Source organism: Prionailurus viverrinus, chromosome B2, assembly GCF_022837055.1.
Source record: "Prionailurus viverrinus isolate Anna chromosome B2, UM_Priviv_1.0, whole genome shotgun sequence".
Classification (NCBI taxonomy): Eukaryota; Metazoa; Chordata; class Mammalia; order Carnivora; family Felidae; genus Prionailurus; species Prionailurus viverrinus.
The window spans coordinates 107,263,854-107,277,905 of NC_062565.1; the positions used below are offsets into that span (position 1 = coordinate 107,263,854).

Genomic DNA, 14,052 nt, shown 5'->3' on the forward strand with positions numbered 1-14,052 from the left:
ACACCTGTTACTTTCTTTTTTCTTTTCTTTTTTTTTTTATTAGCCAACCTAATGGTGTAAGGTGGTATGAACATGTGTTTTTACATCTATATTCCTCTCTGTTCCTGCTCATGCCAACTCCTGTGGTACTTCTTTAGTTCCTTCCTGACATTATCCTCTCTTAGTCTTATAGACAGAGAATCCCTTGTAGGCCTAGAGTCTGTAAAATAATGACCCTCCATGGATTAAACCAACGATTCGCAACTGAGAGTGATTTCTCCCCCAAGGTGATATTTGGAAATTTTTGTAGACATTTTTGGTTTTGGGGAGGCAGGAGGGAAGGAGCAGTGCTACTGGCATCTAGCAGGTAGAGGCCAGAAATGCTCTTAAGCATCCTTTAATGCACAGTACAAATTCCTAGAACAAAAATTATCCACCCTTTAATGTCAATAGCACTGAGGTTGAGAATTTCATGATTAGAAAAACTGAAAAAGACTGAAGAGTAAGTTTCACAGATTTATAAATAAGGTTTTGAGAAGAAAGGCTTCACCAGAGTTGGTAGAAAGACTCTGGATAAGGTACTTGTAAAAAAGAAAAATGGTCAGAAGAGGTAAGAGGAGTGAATGGAGACCACAGACTAAGGTGTACGAATTTATGGAAAGGTTAAGATGAATGAAGAAAACAAATACCTGGAAAGACAGTCAAAAAACGTCTTGTTGAGCCTTGGCTGAGCCAGAGATTATTGGGTAAAGCCAGAGAAGATATGGTGCATGCATATATGTGTGGGATGGGGCTGAGACTGGTTCAGAAACTACCTTTTAGAGTAAAATGTTAAGTAAAAGAGTTAACATACAGGTTTTTCAGGCAAATAACCATATATTAATTAACAACAAGAAAGATACACTCATGCTTAAAGTTTCTAATTAAAGTTAATTCTGAAGACAGCAATTAAACACATCAATTTAATATAATTAGCCAAATGTAGAACCAAAATTTTAAATTCTAAAAATTATAAAATTTCTAAAGAGTCAACCTAATAAAGTGGTTATGTTTTCAAGTCATTTAAAAGTGAGCATTTTATTTCATGTTACCTGAAGACTCTGACTCTGTACATCATCTAGAGTTGGAAGATCAGCCAGATACTTTTCCAAGGTCTCAATTCTTCTCTGCTTTTCTTTATTTTGTTCGGATTCCTTCTGACATTTCTTTTTCAGGCTACTGATATATCTATCTCTGGTTTTAAGCTAAAGAAAAAAGATTATGGATCTTCAGAGGCTTTGTGCCATTAAAAAAATAACAACAGAACCAACAATTCCAGGTTATAGTTTAGACTACCACCAACTCAGGTAAGATTCACCTTATTTCATCAATTCTAAGATTCACATTTTTAGAAACTGTCATATCACTGAAGTCAAGAAATTTTTTGAAATTTTTGTTTGCTTTTGCAACTGATGGCATCCTATGAACTGCAGTTAGCCAGGTAGCAGGGATGACATAGCTTTTATTGCCTGCACATGTACAAACTTGGTCAAAACTATTCATCTCTGTCATTTCAACACTGTGTATATGTTGCAACTATGGGCTGAGTTTGAATGATATTTAAAGTACCTTAAAATATTACATTATAATTTGGCGTGGAAAAAAAAGTTACGATCTGGAAAGACAAAGAAATAGAGCCACAGGATTTAATTTAAGAATTTTAAATTTGAATTTTAAAATCAATGAAGCAAATATTCGTCTCTGGAGGGATGACTTCAATTTCTTATTTCAAACAAAGCTATATCCAAACGTTTCATGTGAAATAAGAAAGGAAGATACCCGGGGCCCCTGGGTGTCTCAGTCAGGTTAGCGACTTTGGCTCAGGTCTGTGTGGAGCCTGCTTGGGATTTCCTCTCTCTCCCTCTCTCTCTCTGCCCCTACCCCACCTTGCATGCATGATCTATCAAAATAAGTAAACTTAAAAAAAAAAAAAAAAAAAGAAGAAGAAGAAGAAGGAAGGAAGATACCTAAAAGTAATTAAAGCTGTTTTGCTACTGACTTGCAAAGAAATTGTTTATCACGTACTCAAGAAATGCATTCAAAACCAGGAGAACATACAAAAATCACCAGATACTTGGAAAGAGATATGGGCGGTAGTGAGACCAGTCCATACCTCAAGCCAAGACTACTGTTAAGGTATTTATTAGGTCATAATTTAATTTGTAACATATTTTTTTTCTCAAAGTTACATATGATAAAGGTTTGCCATACCACTGATGTCATTTTAGGATTGACAGAACATGTTAATTGAACACCTATTATAGAACACTATATGGTACATGATTCCAGTATATCTTAATTTGTGAAGGGTGAACCTCAGATTTTTATGTACTAATTTTATCAGCTTTCCACCTGAAATATACGATCCTTAAATTTCATAGCACAAATTCAAAGTTCTTTCATATTTCAGATCAATTACAAATAACATGTATATACAGTTACCTAAAAAGTAAACTCCAGACTCTTATTCACCTTAAATTACTAGTCTTCCAAAAACTTAGAGGTTTTTACATCCTGTTCCCATATCCACCAGGGAAATAAGTGTCAATAATTAGAAGTATAATAGTTCACTTTCCCAAATTTTATTAAAGCTAACACTTGTGCACAATCTAGTTTCTTTCATGTCTTATCTAATTTCTTTTAAGTCCACTGTGTAACAACTTTTATTAAAACAACTTCAATTGGAAAAACAAATCACCTCTCCTTTCATCTATTCATTCCATCAACAACTTTAAGATATATTTATTAACTTGGGTAAAGAGCAACATTGATAAAATAGTTAAGTTCTAATATTTACTGGGGCTTTCTCTGGATTAAAGGCAAGTGTGATGCTGTGATAATTTGTGATCTTTCAGAACTCACAGGTTGTTGTGACTGGTAATCATCTGAAAGACCACATAATGCCATTCCCTTTTTTCTCCCCTTTTCTCTTTTTTTTATTGGAGGATAATTATCATGCAGTGTTATTTTAGTTTCAGGTGTACAATAATTCAACAAATATATACATTCCTCAGTGCTCATCAAAGTAAGTGTACTCTTCACCCCCTTTATCTGTTTTACCCTCCAGCCACCCAACACACACTCGGCCTCTCTGGTACCACCAGTTGGTATTCTGTATTTAAGAGTCGGATGTTGGTTTCTCTCTTTTTCTCTTTGTTCATTTGTTTTGTTTCTTAAATTCCGTGTATGAGTGAAATCATATGGTATTTGTCTTTCTCTGACTGAGTTATTTCGCTTAGCATGATCTTCCCTACATCCATCTGTGTTGTTGCAAACAGCAAGAACCCATTCTATTTCACGGCTGAGTATTATTTGGTTGTGTATATATGCCACATCTTCTTTACCCATTCATTTAACAGTTAACACTTGGGTTGCTTTCATATCTTGGCTATTGTTAAGTAATGCTGCAATAAACACAGGAGTACATGTATCTTTTTAAATTAGTGTTTTTGTTTTCTTTGGGTAAATACCCAGTACTGGGATTACTGGATCATATGGTAATTCTATTTTTAATTTTTAAGGAACCTTCATACTGTTTTCCAGAGGCTACACAAATGTGCAGTGCACAAGGGTTCTTTTTCCTCTTCATCAACACTTGTTATTTCTTACATTTTTGATTTCAGCTATTCTGACAGGTGTAAGGTGGTATCTCGTGGTATTGAATTTCTCTTACAAATGATATATCCAATAAGGAAGTTAATATTCAAAATATATAAAGAACTTATACAACTTAACACCAAAAAACCAAATAATATGATTAAAAAATAAGCAGAGGATGTGAACAGAAATTTTTCCAAAAAAAGACATAAATTATTCCTTTTTTGAATATGAGGTCCAGAGAGCTTTAGTGACTTAAGTACAAGTCACTGAGACACAGGTGGGATTCAAATATAAACCTCTGAAAAGCCAATGTTCTTTCAGTTCTTTCACACTCCGCATAACCAAATTCCCCCAAATTCTCTAGCAACCATTTCTGCCTGTATTCCCCATCAACAAAGCCTATTCTTGCCTTAGCAAATGACCCTGTAAGTTACAGAAATAAAAATAACAGGGGCGCCTGGGTGGCGCAGTCGGTTAAGCGTCCGACTTCAGCCAGGTCACGATCTCGCGGTCCGGGAGTTCGAGCCCCGCGTCGGGCTCTGGGCTGATGGCTCAGAGCCTGGAGCCTGTTTCCGATTCTGTGTCTCCCTCTCTGTCTGCCCCTCCCCCGTTCATGCTCTGTCTCTCTCTGTCGCAAAAATAAATAAACATTGAAAAAAAAATTAAAAAAAAAAAAAAAAATAACCAGCCTATTTTTATTAATGTCGCCCCAATTTATATTTAATTTTTTAAGTGTCTTAAATGTGACACAACGATGTCCTCAAAGAGAAGCCAATGGAATAGGTTAGTCATGCTATCTTCTCCTGTGCAAAGATGTCCTAGTTTGCTTTTTTTTCTTTGGCTGGACAACTGTCTTCTTTGCTGTTGTGTCAAGCTTGCTGCCCTTGATCACAAATGTCTGCCAATACTCTCCTACTGGATACTGTTTATGCTATTTGTTGACCACAAGCTGATTACACATAATCACTAAGTCTGGGTTGTTGTTGTTGTTGTTGTTGTTTAAGCCCTGTTCACTGATGAGAAGCTGTTTTGTTTTGTTTTGTTTTTAACTTAAAAGTTTTATGTTGGTTACTAAAATCTGAGCTCCAGTAATTACCTCCAGGTAAATCAGCTATCACCAAGAAATCTTCCCTATTCAATTTATAAAAGGTTACTTTTTTTTGTTCAAGGAAATATTATTTAGTATTGAGATTATTTCTAGAAGACAATAAGGAGGGCCCTGCTTTCAGAAGAGGTTTACAAACAAATGTACTTTTATTTTAAGTACAGTTATTAGAACAAAATATATTACTGAGGAAATGTTTTCCTCTAAATTTTCTTATAAATAAACCATTATTATTAGAACAAAGCATCAGCTGTAGAGTTAAACCGTCCTGAATTTTACTCCTTGCTTTTCAATAATTTCTACCTACATCCAACTGGACAAATTATTCAACTTGTCTCAGAGCTTCAATTTGCTCAGTTTTTAAAATGGGGAGATAGTATATATCTGCCAGGATTTTTGTGAAGATTAGTTAACATTAAATGAAAAAATGCACTTAATGCACCTTCACATGCTATCTGGCATATACAAGAAAGAGCTTATCAAAAGGCAATTTCTGGGGCGCCTGCGTGGCTCAGTTGGTTAAGTATGTGACTTTGGCTCAGGTCATGATCTCACAGCTTGTGAGTTCGAGCCCCACATCAGGGTCTGTGCTGACAGCTCAGAGCCTGGTGCCTGCTTCGGATTCTGTGTCTCCATCTCTCTGTCCCTCCCCCAATTATGCTCTGTCTTTTTCTCAAAAATAAACAAACATTAAGGCACTTGTTGGGATGAGCACTGGGTGTTGTATGGAAACCAATTTGACAATAAATTATATTAAAAAAATTTTTTTTAAAGCAACTTCTATTTGTTATTTTTCACATTGAATGCTTTTCTGTTGTAGTATCAGTCTTGATCAGGATAACAGAGAGAAAATGCAGAAGGAAACAATGCAGTCCAATCTCATGTGGGCCTCAAGTGCTGATCAGTTAATGTGTTACCCATGAGTCTATTTACTAGCTTCTACACTCCCTTCAAAAACTCACATCATTTCCATGGCCTCTGACACAAACTCTAACACCAACCCCCCTTCTGAATTTCTCTGGTATACACATTTCCATTCTCAACTGCCTCACTCTATATAGAGACTGTTCCTCTTTCCCAAAAGTAATTCTTCCATCTTGGCATCTGTTATCAACCTTTTCCTATTTTTCTCAGGAATTTGCTCTATCATACACTCGCTCTGACATCTTTAATATCTAATTTATTCTTATCTCACTCTTATCTCTCTTCTCTTCTCTCTTGGCAAAAATCACTTGAAAGCATTCATTCATTCATTCATTCATTCATTCAATATGCCAGGCACCATGGCTGGTGTTACATATGCTACAGTGACAGACTGATACATCCCTGCTTTCCTAGAGCTTACAGAGAAATATTAAAATACAATGATTACTCAAAATTGTGTTAAGTACTAGAAAAACAAAACAAAATGCTCTAAACATACAAAAAGAAGGGGTTACAGGAGAAAGATATTTAAGCTGAGACTTGACAAAATAAATGGGTGAGTGAGTAGTGGGAGAAGAGAGTCGAGTATTAACCAGGCAAAGAAGAAATTCTGTGTAAAGACTCTGATACCAGAAACCAAGCCTGACCTGTTGGAGCAACTGTAAGCACTGCACTGTGACACAGTGTACCAGAGGGAGACAGCTAGAGCCAAAGATTATAGTTAGGCAGGGCCTTTCTGGTCAGGGGAAGAATTTGATTCTTACTTTAAAGACAATGAGATGGCATTATTGGGTTTTATCAGGTAAGTCAAATGACTAGGTCTTCATTTTAAAAAGTACAGTCCTCCACATGATCAAGAATGGGCTGGGAGGCTGTGGAGCAACTGGAACTCTCATGCGTTGATAGAAGTGTTAAATGGTACAAGCACTGGGAGAACTCGGGTGGTCTTTCCTTTTCTTTCTACCTCACAGGTACATTTATTCACACCAGAAACAATACAGCACTTCTACAAATGTATAGCGATGTTCCACGTTCCCATCTAACAGAGCTTGCTGAAATTTAAAGCCAGCTGACCAGGTTCCATCTGATGTGTACTCCACGTAAAGCTGATTAATGATGACCATAAGCAGATGCAGGACTTGGAGCTTTCAAAGCTTTACTTCTTTTATGAGCACTCCTGATTTTATAAATGACGAAGCCCATCAACCTCATTCCTACCTCCAAATCTCTTGCTAAACTTAGGTACAGCAGGCCTCTGAGTGGGGATCTAAGCATTTTTATAAGGCTTTGAAGCATCTCAACACAGGATCACTGGCTCAGGATGCCCCAATCCATAAGGCCAACTCAGAAAGGTCACTAAGTGTGCAGAACTCAGGTAGTTTCTTGTAAGTGAAACCTCTATCGTATGAAATGTATGATTCAGAAATTCCACTGTTAGGAATTTAGCCGGGAGAAATGAAAATATTCATATAAAAAATGTCAGTTACAGGAATGTCTATAGCAGCCTTGTTGATAATTTCCCCAAAATGCAAACAATTCAAATATCCATTAACAAGAGAGTAGACACACCATGATATATCTATATAATACAATGCAACTCAGCAGTAGATAGGGACAAACTACCAATATATATATATACAACAATATGAATAAATATCAAAGGTATTAAGTGAAAGAAAACCAACACAAAAGAATACATACAGTATGACTCCATTTATATGAAGACCAAGAAGATTCAAAACTAATCTGTAGTGGTAACAGTGTTTCAGAAACAGGAAGGAAACTAGACTAGAAAGAAGCACAAAGGAATTTCTTGTGACTGAAATGTTTGCTTATTAAGTAAACTCTATGCCCAACATGGGGTTCAAACCCATGACCCTGAGATTAAGAGTTGCATATTCTACTGACTGAGCCAGCCAGGCACTCCTAGTGATTGAGAGGTTTTGATTTGACTATATATAAATTATGCTTCAATTTAAAGAAAATATAATAAATAAAATACACGGAATTGTAACAATAACAACAACAAAAAAAGTGACTGGAGACAGGAAAGCAGACAGGCAGGGAAAGATTGGATTCAGAGACACCAATGAAGAGGCCCTTAAAAAAGCTTTTGCCAAGAGATGATAACTTGGACCACTCTGGTAGTGTTAGATGGATTGTATATATATTTAGGAGACCGGCTTAATGTTGGCAAGGTTTCCAGCATGCATGAGTAACTGAATATACAGTAATGAACACTAAAGAAAATTTCATTTTATATTATTTAGGAAGAAGAGGGCACTCAGAAGGCAAAATAAGAATTGTCTTTTGTACATGAACAGCTTGAAATATTTTTCAAGTAACAAAAGATGAGAAAAATCTAGATAAGACATAAAAATATATTTTAAAGTCTGTATCCACCGAATCATCGTAATTTGCACACAATCTTTCAATTAACAAATCTCAGGTGAGAAAATATTTTAATCCCTCCCACATCTATAGAACCAATAAATATTTTCTTAGCTCCCTCCAGATTATGGTATTGCACGGAGCCCCCAAAATACAGAAAAGAAACAAGAAACAGGTACCTAAGTTATTTTCAAGTTAGCCAACATAAAATACATCATACAGCTAAGAGAAACCATGTACATTTTTGTCAGGTTTTGGAAGATCCAAAATTTAACTCACATGTATACATATACAAACACACAAAAATGTCAACTGAGTGCTCTATTAATAACTCCAAACATGCCTGCAGAAATCACGGTGACTGTTTCAAGATCACTTGAATGGAAGTTTCAATTAATAGAATAATAAGCTGGGCATATCAAGAGTCTAAAACCAGTTCTGCAACTAAGTAGCAGCTTAAGGATCTATGCTTCTTCAGTAAATTGGGACTAGCAGGTAATCTACTCGATCTTTAATGACACTATAACGGAATGAAAGGAAATACAAAAATACTTTAATAAAGGTAGAAAGGTCAAATAAATATAAGGATATATCACATGCATAAAGATTTTGTTTTTTCACTACTTGTTCTGAATCAGGGGCTTCAGCTTAAATAACTTTAAGTCATGTTCTTATGAAAAAAGACCACCTTTATTTCATTTACCAATCCTTCATACTCAACAAGACAAAGAAACAGGGACCCAAAAAAAGAGAAGAAAAAGTTATTTGTGTCACATCTCAGTGTAGGCAACAAACTTAAAAAAACGTTTCACTACTAGTTAGCAAGATGTAATATACTGCGGCATTTTTAATCCCTCAAGAAAATCTCTAGATTTTTGTAGACGGCACAGACTTTCTTAAAAGTTACTACAAAACTAATCATTTTAATCTAAGTGTACAACCTGGTATAACACCTAAAATATAGTAGATGACAAAGAATTATATGTTGAAGCAATGTTATTGACCTAATTCAACTTTATTAAAAATATCTACCTTTTCCTCCAGTTTCTTCTTTTCTTCACTAAATTGGCTTATTCTTTGTTTGAGAAACTGGTTGAGCTGTAAAACCTCTTTTTCAGTAGATGCAAGCTTTTGCTCAAGTTCCTCTTGCTGGGAATGGGATACTGACTGATCACAAAATGGAGTTTGGAGTGAACTGTTCTCATACTGTGGCTATCAGGAAAGAAAAAAATAAAACAGGTTAAAGATTTACTTGTCCTGAAAAAATGGAAAGAAACTGGAAATAAGGTATTGTACAGAGAGTGTATCTATAGGCTTCTGCAACAGACAGCCCTTGGCATGAATCCCAGCTCTCCCACTTCCTAGTTATGTGCCATGATTAAATCACATTACTTACTTACCAATGCCAAACCTGTCTTCTCATCTATAAATCAGAAATAATAAAGTCTACCTTGCAGTGTTTTTTTTTTTTGAAGAACAGAGATAAAATACGTCAAGTTCCTAACACATAAAGAAAAGCTTAATAAAGGCAAGGTTTTTGGTTAAAAAGTATAATTAGAGACATAAATAATACATTAAACAGAAATGAAAGGTCTAGGGAGATAGAAACTAAAGAACTAATTCTTCACAGGTGAGCATTTCCAGCTAATATTAAACTCAGTAAGTAATTTTTGAGAGGGACAAAGAGAGTGCATGCGCACAAGCATGGGGTGGGGAGGGGGTGGGCAAAGAGAAAGGGATAGAGAATCTCAAGTGGGCTCCATGCCCAGTGCAGAGCCTAACACAGGCTCAAGAACACGACTATGAGATCATGGCCTGAGCTGAAATCAAGAGTCAGACACTCAACCGACTGAGGCACCCAGGTGCCCCATCAGTAAGTATTAATTTTTTCCTCTAACTAGAATGTAAGGTCCATGAAAGCAGGAATTATTGTCCATCTTAGTTGCCCTTATATCGCTATTTCCTAGAATAATCACTGGCATAAAATAAGAGCTCAAAAAATAATTGCTGATTGAACAAATGCATCCTTGTTTCTATGAGCGAGGTTTTATAAGGAATTCAGGTTAGATCTTTCCCCTACCGTGCAGCATTATAATCAGGAAAACGCAGAGAGAAAATACAAATATTTCCTCAAAAAATTAAAATGTTCTAAGTACTGTAAAAGATACCAATACAGTAATGTGAAAGTAAACAGACAATTTATTTTTCCACTTACTCAACATATATTTACTTAAGCACATATATTAAGAATTGTGTACTAGGGATTCAACAGTTAATAAAGCAAGGTCTCAGCAGTTTAATAAAGTATCACACAAAGAAAGACAATGAAAGCTGTCTAAGTGCAAAGACAGTTGTACTGTAGTACCTATGGAAAGGTTTTACAGGAAGTGAACTTGAACTAGACCTTGAAGAACTCATACTTCACCAAAGGAGGAGTTACAATTCAAAAATTATACAAGTAGCATTTATCGTGTGCTGAGTATTTCAAAGATGACAGACTCTACCACTGTCCTTTAAAAACTCAAATTCTAATCAGAGGCATCAGAGAAACCCTCAGATGATTATATATATATATATATATATATATATATATATATATATATATATATACATATATATATATATGGCACCATACAATATGGTAGCCAAAGAAAAGTCGTTTTAAGTAAAAAGAATGGGGAGGTGGGAGGACAAATGAAGACAACATTGGGAGAATGAGGAAAAAACCTTTTCTGGGAGGTGGCTTTTGAGATACCCTTTGAAAATAAGGAGGATTCTGGCAGAAATGGATAAAGGAAGAGCTCAGGTCATGCATGATCTCATGGTTCATCAGATGAAGCCCCACATCGGGCTGTGCTGAGCATGCTGAGCCTGGCTGGGATTTTCTTTCCCTCTCTCTCTTCCCCTCTCCTGCATGCTCTCTCTCATTCTCTTTCTCAAAATAAACAAATACAACTTAAAAAAAATAAATAAATGGAATATATACAGAGAATACCCATCGCTGTTTAAAGTATGGATTGTAAGAGGGAGGATGGATATAAGGGGAAATTTAAAAATCTATGTGGGACCATACTGTTGTATAATCACAAGATTCAGAGTTAAATCTTAACTCATAGGAAACGAGTTAAGACCATAAAACCACTGGTTATAAAACCAGTGATGGTTTTATAACAACAAAGTAACATGATTTAAGAAGATTGTGAACTCTGTTTTGTAAATCTCTGTATCCCCTGGCATTTAGCCCAGTTGGCAGACTCTCAATAACTTTGTTTGTTTATTTATTTATTAATGTTTATTTGTTCTTGAGAAAGAGTCAGAACATGAGTGGGGGAGGGGAAGAACGAGAGAGGGACACAAAATCTGAAGCAGGCTCCAGACTCTGAGCTGTCAGCAGAGCCCGATGTGGGGCTCAAACTCACAGACCCGGAGATCATGACCTGAGCCGAAGCTGGATGCTCAACCGAATGAGCCACCCAGGTTTCCCAACTCTCAGGAACTTTTGATTGAAGGGAAAAGAAAAGAGTAAAGAGAACAAGAGAGTGCTACAACCACTGGAAGCAGTGGACAACAGGAATTAGAGGATACTGAGAATGGATGAATGGATATGAATATGTCACTTTCAGAAATTATTCTAACCTACTTAGCTGATAAAAAAGAGGAGTTAAACAAGAGCATGGAGAACAGAATGAAGAAAGTCTGGAAGTAGAATTGAGAGGATTTAGAGAAAATTATTTTTTAAGAAGTGTACAGACAGGAAATGTTAGATAACTAAGGTTTGAGATTTTTAGTCAAGTAACAGGGAAGATCCTATTCTGAGCCAAGGAAGAAGGTCATATAGGAGAACAGCTCTAAGCAGATGTACTTAATTACAATTAGAGCTTATTAAGATTATCATTTGAACATACAAATAGAGAGGAAGTTAGAGAGATGGGTCTAAAATTCAGAAAGATGGGTGGGCCAGCATAGGAAACTAAAAAAAAAAAAAAAAAACACAGACTTATAGTTTATAATCTGGCATGTAATGAGCTCAGAAATTTCCATTCCATCTGTTTTATTAACAAGTGGAAAAAGCTGAACACACTGAAAAATCAACAATTCTTCTTAGATATATCAGAAGTAAGGTCACAGGTTAAACTTCTGTCCCCTAAATTGGAGAGACAGATGAATATAGAAAGTCACAGTTACTAGAACAAAATCCTCCTTGCAACCAATGCTGGAATAGGAAAACCAGAACTGAAGTTGATGAATTGCTGGAGGCTCAGAATGGACAATTCTGAGAGTCAAAAACTCCAAGGGAGATCTAGTCATAGGAGACACTCAACCTTTTTGAGTTTTACTGCCACGAGCTCTATCACGTCCTCACAGTGATTAATTATCAGGGGAAAATCTCTTCATGTTTCTAGCAGGAAGAGGATAAAAGGAACCATTTGGAAATATACCAGAACACTACATTCTTCTTAACAAGACCTGTCTTCAGTAGAAACTATTAAACTAGAGACTACCCTACCTAGAAGGGAACTAACCTACCTAGAAGAGAAACATTCAATTCTAGTTGTCTCTAGCCATCCTATCTCACTTAAGGGTAGGAAAGAAAAAGACAGAAGCACTCATTAAGTTCAGAGTCCAAAATCACAGGCTCACAAAAAAACTAACACCTAACCAAAGGACTACATAATACTTCTCTCTACACCTTACCATTATATTATTATTTACCACATTTCCTTTTACCTAGTACATCTGATCTAACTTTCAACAAAAAATTACAAGGCACACTAAAAGACAAAATCACAGCTGGACAGACTAAATAAGCAACAGAACCAGAGTCAGATATGACAGGAATGTTGGAATTATTAGACCGAAAAATTTTTAAGACTATGATCAATATAGGGCATTAATGTTAAGGCAGAAAACAGGCAAGAACATATGGTTAATGTAATAAGCACAGAGGTGGCTATCCTTAGAATAAAAAATAAATTTTAGAGATCAAAAGTGCTGTAACAGATATAAATAAGGTCTTTGATGGGCTCATCAGTTGACTGAACACAGTTCAGGAAACAATCTTAGAGCTTGAGGATATGACAAGAAACTTCCAAAACTATAGAACAAAGAGAAAAAACACTGGAAAAAATAAAAGAGAATATCCAAGAACTGTGAGATAACTACAAAAGGTATTTAACAATACAAAGAGAAGAAAGGAATGAAAACAGCATTTGAAACAAAAATGACTGAGAATTTCCCCAAACTGTCAACTACCACATCTCAGATTCAGGAAGCTCAGAGATCAAGCAAAATAAATTCCAAAAAACTACATCGAGGCATATTATACTTAGATTTCTGAAAATCAAAGATAAAAAAATATATCGAAATAAACCAGAGGAAAAAACACCTTATCTCCAGACAGGCTAACATAATAGTTGTATCTGACTTCTCAGAAACTGTGCAAACAAGAAGAAAGTAGAGTGAAATATTTTGTGTTGAGAGAAAAAACCCCACCAACCTGTAATTCTATACTCTGAAATTATTCTTCAAAGGTGAAGAAGTAAAGGTTTTCTCAAACAAAGTTGACGGAATTTGTTGCCAATGGACTTGGCTTGGAAGAAATGTTAAAAGGAAGTTCCTCAGAGAGAAGGAAAATGATATAGGTCAGAAACTCAAATCAAATCAAAGCAAATAAAAGCTTTTATTTGTCTTAATCTAATAGATATGCTTATTCAACAATAATGGCAACAATGTGTTCACTTAGTGTGTGTTTGTGTGTGTGTATGCTTAAGTGAAATGAATGACAGCAATGATACAAGAAAAAGGAAGGAAGATTTAGTAGTACTTAATTATTACAAGGAATTTGCACCACTCATGAAAGGTACAGTGTTATCTGCAAGCAGACTTGGGTGGGTTGTAAGTGTATATTGCAAACTCTAGGGCAACCACTAAAAAAAGAAGTGTAATCTATATGCTAAGAAAGGAGAGAAAATGGAATTATATTAAATGCTCGAGTAAAAGCACAAAAGGCAGAC

General features: G+C 35.7%; 1 protein-coding gene across 2 annotated transcripts in view; it reads right to left on the bottom strand.

Annotated features, from left to right (window-relative positions):
* Positions 1 to 14,052, bottom strand: part of CEP85L (centrosomal protein 85 like) — a 168,073-nt gene that overhangs the window by 31,099 nt on the left and 122,922 nt on the right. The window contains exons 6-7 of one of the 2 annotated variants that reach the window (XM_047858480.1): positions 9,071 to 9,250; positions 1,071 to 1,223 (exon numbers count right to left, since the gene is read on the bottom strand). In XM_047858480.1, the coding sequence (XP_047714436.1) occupies positions 1,071 to 1,223; positions 9,071 to 9,250 (333 nt within the window). The remainder of the gene's footprint in view (positions 1 to 1,070; positions 1,224 to 9,070; positions 9,251 to 14,052) is intronic. The other variant, XM_047858481.1, reaches the window with a different exon arrangement.